The following is a 17,490-nucleotide window of genomic DNA, read 5'->3' on the forward strand; positions in this document are numbered from 1 at the left end:
TCCTATATTCTTTACAAAAGATTAAGTCTAACAGCATTTGTTCCTTAAAATAAAAGTTGAAATTCCCGCGCATTCCCTAAACGACATAATGTATTAGAATATAAAAACATCTCTAGATCATTTAAGAATAAATTTTAGCGTGTAAACATGAACATTAAAGCAGTTATTTGTGATATAGAAGGAACAACTACATCGATATCTTTTGTTAAAGACACGTTGTTTACATATGCATACGAAAATTGTGAAAAATTCTTGATAGATAATTTTAATGATCCGGAAATACAATCTATCATTGAGAACCTTTGTGTTGAGGCTACAAATGATAAGTATGAGATTACTAAAAGTGATAATGTGAATGAATATGCTCACAGTATAACATGCTATGTTCAGGAGTTAATTAATCAAGATCGAAAAGTTAGTCCATTAAAGCTTCTCCAAGGAAAAATATGGAAATACGCTTTTGAGTCAAAAGTTGTCACTGGACACTTGTTTGAGGATGTGATTAGAAATTTCGAGAAATGGACAAATAATGGAATTAAAATTTACATTTATTCTTCTGGATCTGTCGAGGCTCAAAAGCTTCTTTTCAAATACTCAAATAGTGGAGATCTTTCACCATACATAACCGACTATTTTGATACTAAAGTTGGACATAAGCAGGAACCAAAGAGCTATGAAAATATTATCAAGCAAATTAATTTCGAGAGTCACAACGTGCTGTTTCTCTCAGACATACCAAAAGAACTGTATGCAGCAAAGCAAGAAGGCATTCAGACCTTGTTACTTCGTAGACCAAATAATTATGAGATAAGTGAGGAAGATAAATCTCATCTATCCATCGTGGATAATTTTGATGAAATCGAATTATAATAAAGTCTGGATATTGATTAAAGGAATTTACTTTTTATTTCTCTTTCATTATAATTACAGTTTTAATTAAATTTCTTGGTTATAGTCAACAAAGAGAAATTAAAATTTTAATGGTATATACACATAACAGAATTTGAGATCTCGAATCGTTAAAAAATCGAAGAAAATGATTGTTTTGCACAGTTTTTTCTTTAATTTTCCTCCTAATATCGTATTTTTTGTGCATAATTGTCAAATAGACTAGAAAAAATGTTCTTCTAAGAAGATTATATGTAGGTATCATATATGCAACAAAATATCATTGCATGCATTTCTAAATAATGATTTTATAAATCATCAAAATTATTTTAGTAAGAGTTATACTCCAGTCAACGTGTTTGTCTGAAATTCTTGTTTGGTATGATCCATAAGTTGTGACGGCAATAAAGACGGCTGAGGGATTCTCTGTGGTACTCGACCGTTTTTAATTGGAACTACTACATTTGATGTATAACGATCGAAGATGTTGTTTGCATCAACTACTGATGATTCAACAACTGAATTTATAGTTGACTGAATACTTAAGGACTGTGTCCTTTCTCGATGTACTCGATTGTGATGCCGAATCAAATAACTTTCACGGATAAAAGTACGTTTGCAAATTTTACACTCAAAATTTTGTCCAGCTGAATGAGTTCTACGAGAGAATAATGTTGAGTTACATACTTAAATTAAAGAACATTGCAGGATGTACCTTATATGAGTAGCAAATTGACTCTTGGATGTGAACGTCAACGAACATCTCTCACAATTTAACGGTTTTTCAGACACATGTGACCTGTAATTAAATCAATATTTAAATTATGTTCATTGGATACAATAAAATGCTGAATATTACCATCGATGGGATGTAACATAACTCCGAACGGAAAAGTTTTTACCACAGACTAATCAGGGAATTTAAAATTTATTACGATTTGTACAAAAAATGCAGATAATATTACTTACTGTCGCATGCATATGGTTTGTCATTGTTGTGTATCCTCTTATGTATATTTAAGGTCGATCTTTGAGTAAAGCGCTTTCCGCAATCACAAACATATGGTCGCTCTCCTGAATATTTAATAAAAATTAGCTCAATTAATGCTTGCATAATATAGACATTGCGGTCATTAAGCCCCGAATAGCACAAAATGGTTAATCAATCAAAAATTGACAATCAGATCTGCGTGATGATGATCGAAAAGTTAGTAAACTTCAAAATGAGTAAAAGATTCTAGTTCGTCAAAAACCGATTGCAATTCGCACGAAATGTTATACTTCACAAGTGTTAGCAGAAAAAAAATCATCCAAATTTCAATCGGTGCTTAGCGAACCAGAACGGGATTAAGCCAACTTCGACCTCTGCATTTTGTGAGATTAAGGGAAACAGTAATACAGAGATACATCGAGGATTGAATAGAAAGCTAGCATGGATCATCTAAATTTTCACCCCTTTTTATCGACTCTTACCTGTATGCGTTCTCAAATGAATTTCTAATAATTAAAGAATGAAATTAATCTATGACAATAAACAATTTAATTATATCAATCTTACCAAGATATGGTTTTCTTGAGAAGGAAGCCTCACATTGATTACATTTAAATGGTCTGTGAGATGCTGAAAGAATAATTTTATCATAAACATAAACTATGACTGGAACTTAAGAATAATCTTACCATTGTGAGTAGTTTTGTGAATATTAAGGGATGACTTTTGAGTGAAGGCCTTAAAGCAAATTAAGCCTTAAAAATAAAATACTTTTGAATACAAATTGCCTCATTAAAGTATTAAATAAATGGATATTACATTTGAAAGGTCGTTCCCCACTGTGAGTCCGCAGGTGGATATCTAAAAAAAATAGCAATATCAATAAAGTAATGGATTTAATGATGTAATAAAATAGATTCATACCCAAATAAGGCTTTCGCGAAAAAGCTGCCGAACATTCAACACACTTGTAGGGTCTTTCTTGTATGGCTTCTAACGAGAAAATGATAGGAATGAAAATCAACTGAGACACATCAAGGCACAATATTAATCAACATTTATAATATAATGACATTCATCTCAAAACATATTTAACAGTGGGGTATTAAAATTGTACACATCTCATGCTATATAAGACTTTATATAATTTTGGAGTAAATTAAAAGTAAGGAAGAAGTAACGTTTAAAAGCATTTATTAACAAACCGTTATTGTTATGACTTTTTAAATGCAATGTTAATGCACATTTTTGACTAAAAGATTTATTGCACTCGTGACAGTGATAAGGACGTAAGCCTTTTAGAAAGAAAACAAAGAGAGAGCAAAATTATGAATCAACTTCAGTACAAGCACTGCTGTGCATCAGGATATAACATTTATTACTAATTTTATTCTAAATGATATAGATCATCCACATTTTAAATCAAGGTATATTAGTAACTGAATGCTCAATACTTAATATCTATGTCACTTAGATTATTATAAATTAGTTAGTATTTTAAGGAAAGTTTGTTAATAATCAAATCTTTAACGCAAATTTAATGAACTTAAAATATTTCAAAAATGCAGGTATGTCTATGTCACAGTGGTGGACAACCTTTTTCAAACCACAACCAACTTTAAGCATGTCAAACAATTTAGATACCGTAGACCTTTAATAAATCTGTTTCTCGAACAAACAAGGTGCATGCTCATGAGGATGCTCACAAAATTGAGCATGCTCTATTATATAGGTTGAGTATACTCATGAACACACTCATATAGTGTGAGTATGCTCATTGTCGGTTAGAGTTTACATTGCTTTAATTAAAGGCATGTCTGAGATACTTCACAGCACATCGGAGTTGCACGACACACAGGTTGTCCACCAATGAGTCTATCACTAAGTTAATGAATTTTTAATACTTTTTTAAGGAAACTCACCTAAATGGATTTTCTTATGAGTGTTTAATGATGATTTTTGGCTAAACCTTTTGACATAAGAAATGAGACAGTTTTAATGGATTTAAAATTGTTTAATTGTAGATATTTGAAATTTACCTCTTCAAACATTCCATACATTGATCTAATTGATTTAAACAGAGACATAAAAAGTAAAATTATTAATAACTTATTGAATGTTTACAACTGGGACCGATTTCTCCATATCGTACCATCGAACCACTATACCGTACCACCGGTGCACGATTGGTACACCACCGATGTAACATTGATATGGTACAAGTATGGCGAAAACAACCGAATTTGCCAAGTGACAGCCACTTGGCTTTAAGTATACGACCGAGTCGTCGCCGTGGTGGCAACATTTCAATATGTGCCGATCGGGCACTCTGCCATACTAGGTGTATAACTGTACCATACCTGTGGAGTACGTATACCATAGCGTTCCATGCCGTACCAGTCACGGAAAAATCGACCTCAAAACATTTTTAATCATAGAACTTTACATACACTCTTCTTAAAATATTGTAAATCATAAATTATTGAACCTCCGATTAAAGAAGTGATGTATATGAATTTTCAAGAGTTTCAAATAGTTTTCCGAAAATAAAATAGGAAGCTCTGAATTTAAAATTATAAAGGATGTTCAAAGTAATCATGTAATCAATCACTTACAGGGACGTTCTTTCGTATGTGTACGCAAATGGACATCTAAAATGAAAGAATTCAATTAATATTAATCGTCCATGACTAAAGAGATAATTTATCACCTAAATATGGTTTACGGCAAAAAGCCGCATCGCAGACTGTACCTGTATAAAGACAAAAAATAAGAATTAAATCTCATGGCAATGAGAGATATAGCAAGGATTCATACATTGAAAATTTTTGACTCCACTATGAAGTTTCATGTGGACATAGTAGCTGCTAGCAGATGATAAGACTTTACCGCATATTCTACAAGTTTGAGATTTCCGAACTGATGTTGAAGTATTTGTATTTACTTGATATTCATTCAATAGTTCGGGCTTAATTTGACTGACCAATAAATTTTCATTAGTCTGGAGGAATAGAAGCAATAATTAATAATTGGTGGATGGACGACGAAAAAAGAATTTCAATCAATTTACATTATTTTTAATTTCACTTTCAATCAATGTATTAGGATGCTGTAATAGTAAAGATGAATTTGATTGTGGTGCTGTTGGGAATTGTGGTTGACAATTTGACGAATGATAAAACTGTAAAGGCTCTAATTTGACTTGTTCAAACATTCTTGTGACGAAATCACTGCGATAATGTTAAGTCATTATAGCTTATTATTAAAATAACTACACAATGCAATCATATTTCTATAAATCTTTTGAATGTTAATAATTAATTAGCACTAAAAATTTGTTCCTTAATTATCATAATTATCGTCTGCGAATAGTAAAAATTTGCAAAAAAAAAAAATTAATCGATTATTTTTCGTATTGGATTTCAAAAATCAATTTTTATAATTTTGTCAATGTTCTTATCGCCAGTCATTGGGTATAAACATACAAAAGATTTGTTTATCACATTACAATTGCATACTTACTAATATTAGTATTTATCACTGGTTATTTTAGTATTTATCTGATTTTTTAAAAAAATCAAATCATATTTAGGGGGTCACAAAGGAAGTGAAACTGACTGCATTACATGAAAAACTCATCTCGGTAGACACGACTCGGAAGAAATGTAAACACCGCATTAGTTATTAATAAAAAATAGTCATTCGGATGGAATAACATGCAAATCAAACTTGATTCCTTAATTTTATTGTTCTTGCATGCTTACTATTTTTAGTTCAATTAGATTTTAAGTGTTTTTGTCTACATTTTAAATTTAATGCGACAAGTGACTGTAAAGTGTATAAATTTATGGATGTACATAACATTGCTGAATGCAATTCAACGTTGGCTTACTGTCCTTAATTTCAACCTGTATGGCTTCTTGCAGTTATAAATAGAAAGTGTGAAAGAACTCTAAGAGGCTTATAGGTCGTCAACAAAACTAGATTTCAGTAAAAGTATATGCATATCCAAAAGTCTCTTATTCCAATTCACTTCTGAAGTTGATCATTTACTTTAAAAATTGAAAATCTTCATCTCTACTTTCGATCATCTTGATGCTGTTCAAAAACCAGTTTTATAGATTTACGATGTGGTTTACTAAACTAAAAAACTTTCATATTTATTGATCCACAGTTCGTTCTGCTCAACAGAATTTCAAATGAATTAAAAGAATGTTGTTTATTAAAAGGCTGCTCATCTTTTTGAATTTTATTGGAACCGACCTTTAAATAAAGTTTTTGAAAATTACGTTCTCATCAAAAGTATGTTGGAATTGAAGTATGCCGCAATTCTTCAATCCCAAAGAGATGAGAAGAATGTTTAATTATATTGACTGGAAATGCACATGTCGAGCTTTTTGGTAATCACTATTGAACATCAGTGAAACTTCCTGAACAGCCTAACCTGTTCGCTGGAGCACCAATACATTGGCGTATTAACGGCACTCGAAGCTATCCTGATGACACTGTAACGGCTGATTTTGACCTACATTTACGATGCAAAATGTTGTTCGCAGCATTGATTCCGCTCTGAATTTTTGTTTGCATAAAAAAAAAAATTATTAATTTAAAAATAACATTTCAAATATATCTGGTCAGCTTATGAATCCATTTCGGCAATAAATAAATATATTAGCATACCCGAACAGCACAAATTATTCATGGCGGAAAAAGTGGCTTCCAATTGGCGTCCAAGTTGAGATTTTCTTGTTAACTGCCATGTCGGTCAAATTGTCAATTAATCACAATCTGGCTGCCACCCGGTCACAATCTGGCTGCAGTGTAGCCACAATCTGGCTGCTATGTGGCCACAGTCTGGCTACCATGTGATCACAATCTGGCTACAATATAGTGATAATCTGGCTGCCATGTGGTTAAAAATCTGGTTTTCCTTGTGGTCACCATCTGACTGCCATGAAAAACATGTGCTGATCGGGATACACGCACTGATTAAAACAAAATTTCTAAGAAATTTTTTCTGCAACTCAAATTTTTTTATTTCTCAGTAGAATACTTTTACAATTTTTTCCCAAGCTAAATTGCTTTGTTACGATTTTTCTTTCCATGATCTATAATTATATTTAAATGTAGGCAGTTTTAAATGTATAATCAAATCGATCGTGATAATTCTTCTTATTTACTTTTTTTTAATTTCTTTCATTTTTTTTGTTGTCGATAATAAGGAAAAAAGATGAATTTTGTTTAATTTAATTAAAAAATATGATGCTTTAAGTCAAATTTACAATTCAAAAATTTTGCTTCTTCATACTTTAACCAGAATTTTTAATAATACTAATTTAAAAATTTTCTACATGATGAAGGTAAGGTTGATAAATCATAAATATAAAAATACCTAAGTAGTGCATTAAATTTTACTTTCTGTTTAGTTTTTTTTTGTTGATTACAAGAGGAAGCTTTTTACATATGTAATTCAAACTCTTTTTTTTGTCCCTTACACTCAGTATTATTATAAAACATATCAATTCATCATCATTTTTTTTTTCTTTTTTAAATATGCAATTTAAGCATTATTTGAGAATGTAACAAAAATCTTTGGTTTAGAAAGTTTCGCTAAACACCTCATTCTGAAAGCTAAGGATTATTATATATATCGATAATAGTTATATATAATAATTATTCTTGATAATCATTTTTCAATTAAATGTATAACAAACTCTTTCTTCTTCCTATTTTTTTTTTGTTGTCATGTGTTAAACTTACGATCCGATTGAAGGTAATATTTGTTTCATGTAAGAAAAAATAAAAAGACAAATCTTGTTCCATAAGTTTCTAATTCTTTTTGAACGTGCCATCAAAAAACGCCAAAATATGATGACTATTAAAAATTTGGAAAGTTGGTGAATTGCTTTGAGCCTACGAATATAAATAAAATTAAAATATAAATAGTTTTTGCATTTAATTAACCGGGGCTGTTCACTTATTACGTTACAGATCCTCCTCCCCCATAAACGTAATAAATGAATAATCCTCAACTAAATTCAAAGCCTTACTTTATCAATCGTTTCCTGCTGTCTTCTAATGAAGATGGGTTCTGTTTGAACAGGAACTGACGAAAGCCTAGTACATATTTCTCCACATAATCTTCCCATACAATTGTTCTAACATCAAATTGAAACTCATTTCGGTCCTTTTCATTCAATGAGCTCAACAACATTTTGACGTTCTCGCCATGAAATCTCCACTGATGTGTTGTAAAATACTCTAAGCACTGTACAGATTTTGCTAATTTATCCTGAACTTTTATCATACTAGAAATTGAAAAATTAAAAATGTATTCGTGACTTAATTAATTAAAAAATAAGAACATACATTGGTTTGCGGCCAGCAATGCGTGCTAGAATATCCAAAATATAGGCTGGAATATAGTGGGCTATAATGGAATGGATTGAGTTCATAGTCCGGTTTTTACGTAGAATTCCCGTTGGATACCAGAATATTCCCTCTACAAAAAAATGTCATGTGATTAGAATTAAGTCATTACAAATTAGTGCTGTTGTACCTAAAGGATGCTCTCTCATCTTCTCAATTGCCAATGAAACTAATCGTCCCCATGTGATCGGTTTATTCATGCCCGTACAGCAGTTATAAATTGTCATTGTGGTGTTTTCAGCAGTACCGGTTTTCCAAGCAGCGGCAACCATTAAGTTTATTACCTAATATGATGGATATTGCATAATTTTTTTTTTATGAAACCCGAAAAAAAGAAAGTATTTAGTCATACCAAATCCACAGGTATAAAATCTGCTATGCTTTCTTCATTACACATAATTGTGTGAAAAATTCCCTTTCCAACTGCAGATACAATCCCAGTAGGTCCATTCCAATTGTCGACCCAACCACTAAGCGGCTCATTGACACTAGATAAAACTAAAGAGGAATAAAAAAAAAAGAAAGTTTATTATGTTTGGGGGTTTACATAATAATGAATTTTGGCATACCAATTGATGGTCGGACAATAGCCACGGGTAAATTTCCAGCCTCCTTTAATAACATTGCTTCCGCCAGAGCTTTTGTAAATGCTAATAAAAAAGACAGACAAAATGTGTATTGAGCATAAGTGCAAAAAGAAACAAAAATAATAATGAGATTATAACACTTACTGTACGTATTTGGACGTGATTGAATGAGTGATGGTGTTAGCTTTAGAAAAAGTTAAAGAAATTGTTATTAAAATAATATTTGAAGATTTGAGCGAGGTCATCTCTTACTTTATCCAACAAATCTTCAGGAAGCCATTGTACCAGAGAAATTATGTCATCGGGATTAAACGGAGGGTTGTAAATCATTTCTGCTACATCTCGTCGATCACAATTGCAATATGCTGTTGAAACGTGCACCAAAGCCTGGTACGAAATGGCAACAATAATAATTATAGAATCAACTTTCTTAATCTATTCTTTTGAGAAGTTGTAGACTGTACAGTCTTTATGTTTTAAATATAGCCAAAAGTACATTTTCAGCTGTGTAAAGTCTTTAAAGCCAATTGTTCAAGCTTCAATGTTTTTTTATTCACAATTTGATAATCAGCGTTGGCACTACTTTTAATCAATACACCACTAGCCATTTATAGACACCACATTTTTTAAAGACTGTACGTCACTGACACATATGACTTCTTATCTATATCTTTCTTTTTTCCAATTTTATGACTCACCTCTAAGCAAATCATTCTTTGACAAAGCTGAAGTAATCGCTTGGTTCCCAGCATGTTGATTGTAACAGAAAGCTTTAATTTTTCATCAAATTTAACAGTTGCAGCAGAATGGAAAACGACAGACACAGTTTGACTCAACAAATCTTGGTCACTATCTGAAATACCTAGTTCTTCAGATGTGATATCACCATGTATTGGAATGATCTTATTTAAATCGTTTGGACGTTCTGTACGTAATTTATCGAAAAGTGGACTATTCAAAAGTTCATCGAGTCGTGTGTTGATATCTTGACCCTTTTTCGGTCGAATCAGGAGATAAATATTTTTTATTCCCGGACATGATCGTAGCAATTTTTCCACTAGCACTTTTCCCATAAAACCGGTTCCTTTGTTTTAAGTGATAAGGGACACTAATTAATTAAATACCAAAGATTTAGATAAAAAACAATTAAAGATTTACCTCCAGTGATAAAGATACTTCGATCATTATAGAAATCAGCGATAGAAACATAATCATCTGTTGCTTTACGTTGCTCTTGTGTTGTCATGTTTCTTGAAATGTTTCTTTCTGTGTTCTAATCTTCTTCAAATGCTTTACACAAATGTGTTTTTACAGAATTCCGTTAAGTTATGTAACAAACTAGTCCACTGTGATGATTAGTTCCTATTGATCCACTGTGAATCGTTTATAGGGCGGTAATAAAGAACAGGTTTCTGTTCCTAGTTAGACCACGATGAGTTTTGTTAATTGGAAGCAAGAATAATTTTCAAACATGAAGATTTTATTGTGCGCGATTTTTTTTTAAAAAATGAAAAACTTCATTTTCGGAAGAAGTGACAGACGAGTTGAATTAGAAAGCAATTGATGCAATTTTTATTTTTTTTTAATTAATTATTTTTTCCTTATTTTTTGGCTATTCCTTTTCACTACAATTAATTCACTCAACTTGATGATTTAACTTTTTATTCTATAAATTTTCCTAATTATAGACATCTGAGATGTTTATTATTTTTTTCCAACGATAAGTATTGTCTGAATATCCGTAAGTAACTGTAAGGTAAGAAATAAATTCATTATAGGCTGAATTTTTTACTGATACAAAAAGGTAATACGATAAATACTGAGGGGGAATATTGCTCAAAATAATCATTTGAATATGATATTTCTCCACGAATCTCCACACTATCTACTTTTATTTTAAAAAAAACTTTCTCTTGAGAAAGGCATCAACATTCGTTGTTTCTTTCATCTACACAAAAAATCCAGCTTAAAAGATGGAAATTTTATGTTTTCACTTTAGAACATCTTCCCCAAGTTTGCTTATTTTAAGGCGTTATCAATTCAGTTTTAGAATGACATAATTTTCTTTGATAAGACACATTAGTAAGCCTCATTACATTTCATAATTCAAAAGGTGAAAAAAATTATCAAAAAAAGTTATAAACTTCCACGTTGTTCATGATTGTGATGATATATCGTGATATGTGTGCATCATACATACTATGAAACATGTCTGCCTATGTTCCCTCTCTTTTTGGTATTGACAGCAAAGGAAGACACTTTATTTAATTGGATTTATACACAATAAATCACTAGACAATAAAGAAAAGCATAAGAAACTATTGATATGTCGATTATATAAAGTTGCACGTGGAACTCGGCATTGAACATATATTAATATTAATCGGGTTGAAATGAATAATCTAATAATTTCGTGAATTCGTGTCTATAAATACTGAAAATATTTATTGTTGTCTTATGCACCATGTGAACAAATACCTCAAGTATTTTCGATTCCTCACAAGCCTAGCTTAATTATTTGACTTTCCTATTTACTAATTTGATCAGCCTGTGTGCTGATTCACATTCTTCTTTGAATGCATTCTAGCGATCGTTCATAAATGACGTCGATTGAAAAAATGTGCCCCGACTTGACAAATGGATAACATACCCGATCGGCACAAAATATTATTGGTATCCAGATGGCGACCACATAGCATCCAAGTTGCATCTTTTAAGGCAGTTAACATGAAATATGACATTTGGCTGATATGTAAAATGTGTGCCGATCGAGGTGCAATATAACTATTTGATGGCAAGTCAATGCCCAGTCACAGACTAGTTCTAAGGTACTATTGTCTACTCGGGTGTGAATTCTCCAATGAAAATATCTATATGAAATCACATTTTCTCTATAAGCAGTCGCACATGTTCAGACCTCATCTAAAAGTTGGACATCATTTATAATGATCCCTTACATGTGTAAATATGAATTGTATGAATGTCAATTTCTTATCAAAAAAATTAGTGCATTTCTGCTTCCTGCAAAATTAATTCTTATTATTCCGTCCTGTCAACGACATAAAATGATCTTTAAAGTGCATTTGACTTATAGAGGAAGAAATATGCACTAAAAATATAATTAGATGAATTTATAATGTAATTAGAAGAAAATTAATTGTGTAAAAAAATGTGTCTTGTATGTTTGAAGAACATCTAAAATAAATAATTAGATACATGTCTGATTTTCAATTAGATTACATTCACGCACTAAATTTTATGGTCGCCGTATCATAAATCATTATGATTCATTCGTATTTCCAAAAATAAATTCATTTAATAAAATTCATCAAAACAACAATATTGAGCATTCCGGTGGAATTAAGTGAGAGTCATCTCAATATTATCTGATGTGATTTTTACCCGGTCGATGATTATTCTCATTGAAAATGATGGAAATGTTAATTGAAGATTTAAATTTTACGTTTCTTATGTTTTATATAGTATACTAGTTGAACGTATATGACAAATAGTTTAATTGGATAACAAAAATCATCTCATTTTTCATTTAAGTCACATATACGGCTTTACACGAAAAAAAAAATATGTTCTATGGAAAGTGAAAAATGTGAACTGAATTTATCGTGAAAGACGCCATAGTGATTTTTGTTCCGTAATATAACAAACTTAATTTTAGTGATTTTACACTTATGACCAATATTTTATGTATCCACTCCAATATACTGCATTGAACACAACCATGTGAAGATCAAACTTTAATACTTTTTATGAATTCTTACATCATATGAGATATACAATATAATTTATATTATTTTCTCTTTTGCACTATTATTAGGATGATTAATATTAACCTTTTTTTATTAATAATTTTTCAGCTGTCGGAGAACAAAATTTTACTCTAATTACACAATTTTTTAAACTCAATTTATTTTACAATAATCCAAACTATTAATTGTGCACGATAATTAATTGTATTACTTCAATTTTTAAATAAAATTTGGGAGTAAAGAAATTGTCTTCCGATCGACCGGAGAATTTACTCTTCCCTAGACCTTGCGTCTGCGCAATCATCGCCATGTGCATCGTGAGAGAAAAAAAAAATATTCCATACTATTTTGGCATTATGAAACCGTATCAGGAAAGTTTTAATGCACAATTTTCCGTTATGCTCTTTTAGCATTACTATCTTAAAAATATTAATGTCCAAATTTGATCAACTTTCTGATTTATTTAGGTCTATCATAATGAAAACTGTATTAAACTCTTTTCAAAGTAATACATCCAATTACCGTTATACATAAAATTAACTTTTGAATTTGAAATAAGTTGAATCGGTTTATATGCTTATTAACGGTTTTTTGGAAGTTTTTTGAATTTTAAACTTTTTTGAGCTTCACAAAAAATCTAGTACTTAATTTTTGAATATAAATCGAATTATTAACGATGCTTTTTGTGGAACATTGAAACTGGTCAGTTATCACTATTGATATGCATGAAAAGTTATGGAAATGATGACAATACCAAACATGTGTATTTTTGTTTCTTTAGGAATCTGCGTGGAAAACAACTGAGGCATATCAAAGTTTGTTTTTATATTACAATGACGTATTGCATATCTTTGTTGTAAGATTCAACATTAAAAACCTGTAATCATAAGCTTGTTGGATAGGCTGAATCATTCAGTTTATTAGTTTGTCTCGACTAACGACTATCATAAAAATACAATAAAGCATAAAAGCAAATTGACATTTACAAAACAGACCAATGAAAATAGAATTAAAGTTAATGTTTTATCAAATTTTGTTAATTTGGTCAGCAAGTTTAAAGAATAAAAACAATGGATCTTAAGTTAATGTGTTTCAGCTGTTTGTAATCAATGTAAAAAAAGAAAAACACTCCCACCACTGATCAGAATGACGAGCGAAAATGTGCATAACAAAAAAATGTGAGAATATTTAATGCTAAGTCAGTTGTCATTTGTCTTTAAAGTCGATATCATCGCTGTTAAGAAATTAATAAGTTAAGTTAAAGAACTGAAAATTATTAAGACTAGTAGAATAATCTTATCAAGTTATTTTTACGATGGAAGTTATCAACGCTGTTAATGTCAATACTGGAAGCAAGAAAAACATTGCAAGTTTTTTGAGCGGAAAGGTCATTTTTGTCACTGGTGGAACTGGATTCTTAGGGCAGTGTTTAATTGCACGATTACTAAGTGCTACACCAGAGCTTAAAAAGATTTATGTTCTGGTCAGGGAGAAACATGGCTATTCACCAGAATCAAGAATAAAGTATTTAATGGAAAAACCTGTAAGTATAAGCACATATTAGATGATTAATTGGAAGTGATTTTCTAAGAAAAATAATTAATCTGATTTCCGTTTGGGGTCAATCGAGCATGTAGTTGATGTGCTATTTAGTTCAACTAGACCTTGACATCGACCCAAATTTTCTATGAATTCGAGACAATTCTAATTCTAGACTTCCAGTTCTAGTTGAAATTATTAACAAATTTTGTGAGAAAGTGAATGAGGAAGTCAATAAACTAAGTTATAGATTTACATCTCTACTACTATAAGATAATCTTAATTAGCATATCATGAAGATACACATGTGAAAATGATTATTTTTCCCTCCGAATATTCAAGATCATTCACAAAAAGCTTGATCTATACTATTAATTAAAATACTACAATGTTTCCATCATGATCGGAGAATCATGATCGTAGCTTCAACATTGTAAAGTGTTAGGAAAGCTTATATCAAAAAATTTTTCACATAAATGGTTTGTTGTCTTTTTTTGAAACTTTTGTTGCCAACAATATAACAATGTAGGAAAAGTAGTTTTATAGGAATTTCAATAATTAGACGTACCTACCTGTGATGTATTCTTATCACGTTCTCGCGACGCAAGGTTAATCCTCAAGTAAATAATTCATTCGTATGCATTGATTTGTTTGATAACTTTTCATCATAAGTTACTATAAAGCACAAAAAATAATACCTTAATGCAATCACTTTAATGCAACATGTTTACACACAAACACACTCTCAAAAATTTTTATGCATTTAATGCAACTTTTTCAACAAAGAAATTAATGCAAGGTTGAGGTATGAATTATTATTCATGCCAACATGATTTTTATAAACATTATGTAATTTAATCAACATTACTCATAGACATACAGAGACAGTTCTGTCTTCCGATACAAGTAAAGAACTCATCAGCCGGTCTAATTTACATGTTTTCTTATTCTTAATGCGTTCTTAAGTGTGACATAATGCTTTCTTTTAGAATTTAAGGGCATATTAAATAATCATTAGGACTAATTAGGCATCAAATTGCGTAAAGATTCACTTGTAATTTATGGGTATATTAATTAAGTAATATCATTAACGAACAAAGAAAAAATTAAAGATTACTTGTTTTAATTAATGAGGGATTACTTCCGAATTGTATGTTACCGAATTACAACTTGATTATCTATAAAAAAAATACAATCAAAATTCTTAGTCTAGGGCTAAATCTATTAATGGTCAAAATGTAATAAGAAGCAAGTTATAATTTATTGAAATGTGCTCAATGCACGATCGTAAGGTTCAATTATTTTTCTATAAATTCATACCGCATATATATGATTTGGCGTAGATGTGAATAAGTCAGTTTCATAAAAAATAAAATTATCATTTATGACTTTTCACACTCGATGATGCGGGCTTGGATGAACACCTTGAATTTTCAATGTAAAAATTTTTCCTTCTTAATTTGCAGCTTTTTAGAAACCTTGACGAAGAAACCAAAGCAAAAGTTCTTCCTCTTAATGGAGAACTATGTAAGCCTAATTTCGCAATACCCGAAAATATGCTCGATGATTTGTTGGAAGAAATCAACATTGTTTATCACGTGGCTGCTACTATAAAATTCAACACTCTTTTAGGTGAAGCAATCAAAACAAATCTAATTGGGACGCAAGTTGCTGTTGAGTTTACAAAACAACTGAAAAACTTGGTGTCTTTTGTTTATGTTTCGACCGCATTTTGCAACAGTTGCTATTTAAATCAGGGTATTAAAGAACAAGTATATGAATCTCGTGTAGATCCTTATGATATGATAAAATTAGTGACTGAAAATCCGGATCATGCAAAAACATTACCGGTAACCGGTACACCTGAGCTTTTAAAATTTATTAACCCACATCCAAATACTTATACATTCACAAAACAACTTGCTGAAAATTTAATTAAACGTGAATTAACAAACTATCCGGCTGGAATTGTAAGACCATCAGTTGTGTATTCAACCTATCAAAATCCTGTGCCTGGTTGGTGTGGAAATGGAAAAAGTGGCCATATTGGTTTTCTTGCTGGATACTCCAAAGGCTTGTTTCGCACTATGGGAGGTAAATCGTACATTAAAGATATTCTCAATTCATATAATACTGGATAACTTTTATTTATTTAGGTGATGCATCTTCTATAATGGATCTCATTCCTTGTGACTATGTTGCGAACGCGACTGTTGTGCTGTCATGGTATGTTTCCACATATCAAGTAAAGGAAGTCGAAGTTATTCACTGCACAAGGTAAATATAATAATTCAATCAACATCAGTTGATGCTCAAATTTTTTTCTGTTTTAGTGGTGAGATCAATCCACTCACATTTGGAGAATACTGCACAATGTTGAACGATGCTTCACGGAAGCATCCAAATGACTTGATATTATGCCTACCAAAAGCCAAAGTTCGGAAAGGGTTGCGATTCAAATTATTCCTATATTTATTTCAAATATTACCGGCATTAATCTTTTATTATCCTGAACAATTAATATCGAAAATAATTACTATTCGTCGAAAGTAAGTATTGATTTACCAAATAAGCTTGTGAAAATTAGTTGATTAATATTGTTTCATTTCAGATCTCTCAAATATGTACAAATTTTTGCTAATGGAATTGAAGCTTTTGAATATTTCACAAGCAGAAACTTCCATTATCTTATGCACAACTCGTTAAGGATTTTAAATTGTTTAGAACCCGAAGATGCTCAAGAGTATAATTATAATGTACAGGATTGCGATTGGAAAAAATATATGGAAACACAAATTATTGGCATAAGATGCTTTTACTACAAAGAGTCAGAGACAACAACAATTTGGCATAGAATTATGTATCAAATGTGAGTACCGCATTCTATTTAAATTAAATTTCATGCATTCTATAATTTGCTCATTAATTTAATTTTAGGTATGTCTTTGTTCAATACCTTTGGTATGTTGTCTTCTTCTACGTCGTGCAATATATTATTTCATTTTACGTGGAGACTCCAATTGCTGTTGCGATTGCAACGTGCCTCTTATTATTAATGAGATGGTTCTAGATTTTATATCTCTATCTTTTATAGATATTCCTACTATTAATATATTATAATTTCTAATTTTATTTAAATAAAATTTTTCTATTGATTACCTACATACCTTTTACAATTTTGTTGTCATCATCTAGGTATTTTAACTTGCGCACGTTTTCTACAATTTTAACGGCTATACACATTTGAATTTTCTTGTAACGGTCATAAAAATTTTAAAATTTTGCACAA

General features: G+C 30.7%; 4 protein-coding genes across 8 annotated transcripts; 2 read left to right on the top strand and 2 right to left on the bottom strand.

Annotated features, from left to right (window-relative positions):
* Window positions 1-80: 80 nt before the first annotated feature.
* Window positions 81-896, top strand: Enoph (enolase-phosphatase E1). Its single transcript, XM_070637069.1, has one exon. The coding sequence runs from the start codon at window positions 148-150 to the stop codon at window positions 868-870; it is 723 nt and encodes a 240-aa protein (XP_070493170.1). The 5' UTR covers window positions 81-147; the 3' UTR covers window positions 871-896.
* A 54-nt stretch (window positions 897-950) lies between these two features.
* On the bottom strand, window positions 951-5,503 carry LOC139088051 (zinc finger protein OZF-like). 5 transcript variants are annotated; one of them, XM_070637062.1, is made up of 17 exons: window positions 5,402-5,503; window positions 4,950-5,109; window positions 4,697-4,880; window positions 4,590-4,631; window positions 4,495-4,530; window positions 3,919-3,943; window positions 3,802-3,848; window positions 3,085-3,174; window positions 2,804-2,872; window positions 2,699-2,740; window positions 2,569-2,634; window positions 2,447-2,509; window positions 2,362-2,385; window positions 1,858-1,962; window positions 1,748-1,796; window positions 1,604-1,687; window positions 951-1,546 (listed from the first exon to the last, which is right to left on the bottom strand). In XM_070637062.1, the coding sequence occupies exons 2-17, from the start codon at window positions 5,091-5,093 to the stop codon at window positions 1,228-1,230; spliced, it is 1,389 nt and encodes a 462-aa protein (XP_070493163.1). In that variant the 5' UTR covers window positions 5,094-5,109; window positions 5,402-5,503; the 3' UTR covers window positions 951-1,227. The 5 variants fall into 5 exon arrangements, with proteins under 5 accessions (XP_070493163.1, XP_070493164.1, XP_070493162.1 ...); XM_070637063.1 differs by having other exon boundaries at window positions 2,804-2,869; window positions 4,950-5,241; window positions 5,402-5,486; XM_070637061.1 differs by having other exon boundaries at window positions 4,950-5,241; window positions 5,402-5,486.
* Window positions 5,504-6,896: 1,393 nt separating this feature from the next.
* On the bottom strand, window positions 6,897-12,941 carry LOC139088050 (putative fatty acyl-CoA reductase CG5065). The gene is made up of 11 exons (XM_070637060.1): window positions 12,747-12,941; window positions 10,054-10,644; window positions 9,594-9,979; window positions 9,148-9,282; window positions 9,040-9,079; window positions 8,878-8,958; window positions 8,661-8,806; window positions 8,439-8,592; window positions 8,249-8,381; window positions 7,930-8,187; window positions 6,897-7,792 (listed from the first exon to the last, which is right to left on the bottom strand). Exons 2-11 carry the CDS (start codon window positions 10,139-10,141, stop codon window positions 7,636-7,638), a joined length of 1,578 nt encoding a protein of 525 aa, XP_070493161.1. The 5' UTR covers window positions 10,142-10,644; window positions 12,747-12,941; the 3' UTR covers window positions 6,897-7,635.
* A 936-nt stretch (window positions 12,942-13,877) lies between these two features.
* LOC139088049 (putative fatty acyl-CoA reductase CG8303) lies at window positions 13,878-17,354 on the top strand. Its single transcript, XM_070637059.1, has 6 exons — window positions 13,878-14,205; window positions 15,668-16,295; window positions 16,358-16,478; window positions 16,535-16,750; window positions 16,813-17,070; window positions 17,139-17,354. Exons 1-6 carry the CDS (start codon window positions 13,978-13,980, stop codon window positions 17,269-17,271), a joined length of 1,584 nt encoding a protein of 527 aa, XP_070493160.1. The 5' UTR covers window positions 13,878-13,977; the 3' UTR covers window positions 17,272-17,354.
* The last annotated feature ends 136 nt before the right edge of the window (window positions 17,355-17,490 follow it).

Source organism: Chironomus tepperi, unplaced genomic scaffold (assembly GCF_022539635.2).
Source record: "Chironomus tepperi strain 1889 unplaced genomic scaffold, CSIRO-AGI_Ctep_v1 contig_161, whole genome shotgun sequence".
Taxonomy (NCBI): domain Eukaryota; kingdom Metazoa; phylum Arthropoda; class Insecta; order Diptera; family Chironomidae; genus Chironomus; species Chironomus tepperi.